General features: G+C 59.0%; 1 protein-coding gene across 1 annotated transcript; it reads right to left on the bottom strand.

Moving 5' to 3' along the window:
* Positions 1-56: 56 nt before the first annotated feature.
* LOC104531166 (gastric inhibitory polypeptide receptor-like) lies at positions 57-755 on the bottom strand (the record flags this gene model as incomplete). Its single annotated transcript, XM_010175975.1, has 4 exons — positions 57-140; positions 251-320; positions 453-513; positions 593-755. Coding segments are annotated over 4 exons (378 nt in total), but the record flags the coding sequence as incomplete, so codon positions are not given.
* Between the last annotated feature and the right edge of the window lie 495 nt (positions 756-1,250).

Genomic DNA, 1,250 nt, shown 5'->3' with positions numbered 1-1,250 from the left:
CTCACCTGACCCTGGTGTCCCCAGTGTCCCCGTGTCCCCCGTGTCCCTCACCTCACCCTGGTGTCCCCACGAGCCACCTGATGCGCCCGGACTTTGGCCACCAAGATACGAACGATTCTGATGAACACCAGGAAATTCACCTGGGGGGGGGGACAAGGGGAACCCAAACGGGGACCCTTTGTCGGTTGGGGTTGGGGACATTGTCACCTCCTTGGTGTCACCTCCTTGGTGTCACCTCTTTGTCACCCACCGCCACTGCCACCAGGATGGGACAACGGATGATCCACCACACGGCCACCTTCTCGTTCCTCTCCCAACACCTGAGGGGTGGGATGGGACATCTCAGTCCCCACTTTGAGGGGGTGGGGACATCACGGTGACACCTGTGTCCCCCTCTTTGGGGACATCACAGTGTCCCCTTAAGTGTGACAACGAGTGTGCCACCACCTCACCCTTCGTTCTCGTAGAGGTACCTCACCACCACCCATGGTCCCACGAAGAGCACGGGAGCTCCTGGAAGGTTGGGTGACACTTGGTGACACTTGAGGTGACACTTGGGGACATTTGGGGACATTTGGGGACACGGACTCACCCCAACCCAGGAGGAGGAAGGCGGGGAGACAACGTTCACCCGAGAAGGTGGCCAAGACCAGGAGCTTGTGGAGGAAGAGACCCTCGGCCAGGAGCCACCCGTAGTTGGCCCCCACGCAGTACTGGGTGACAACCTGGGCCAGGCGACACCCGGCCACCGCTTGCTGTGGGGACATTGGGGACATGGGTGTTGGAGAGGGACCAGAGTGGAGGTGGCACCAACAACGGGGTGGGAATAACGTGGTGGTGGCATCAGTTAGATCAGGATGGTGGTGGCATCAGCGTCAGGGTGGCACCAGCATCATGGTGGGACCAGGCTCATGGTGTCACCAGCATCATGATGGGACCAGGTTCATGGTGCCACCACCCTTGTGGTGTCACCAACATCATGGTGTCACCAGGTTCATGGTGCCACCAGGTTCATGGTGCCACCAATATCATGGTGGGACCAGGATCGTGGTGTCACCATCCTCATGGTGTCACCAACATCATGATGCCAACAGGTTCATGGTGGCATCAGCATCATGATGGGACCAGGTTCATGGTGCCACCAGCATCAGAGTGTCACCAGCATGATCATGGGACCAGGTTCATGGTGTCACCACCCTCATGGTGTCACCAGCATCAGGGTGTCACCAGCATCATGATGGGACCAGGAT

This window comes from Antrostomus carolinensis, unplaced genomic scaffold (assembly GCF_000700745.2).
Source record: "Antrostomus carolinensis isolate BGI_N321 unplaced genomic scaffold, ASM70074v2 scaffold40360, whole genome shotgun sequence".
Taxonomy (NCBI): domain Eukaryota; kingdom Metazoa; phylum Chordata; class Aves; order Caprimulgiformes; family Caprimulgidae; genus Antrostomus; species Antrostomus carolinensis.
The sequence above is the reverse complement of the archived record's forward strand: the minus strand, read 5'-3'. Positions and strand labels throughout refer to the sequence as shown.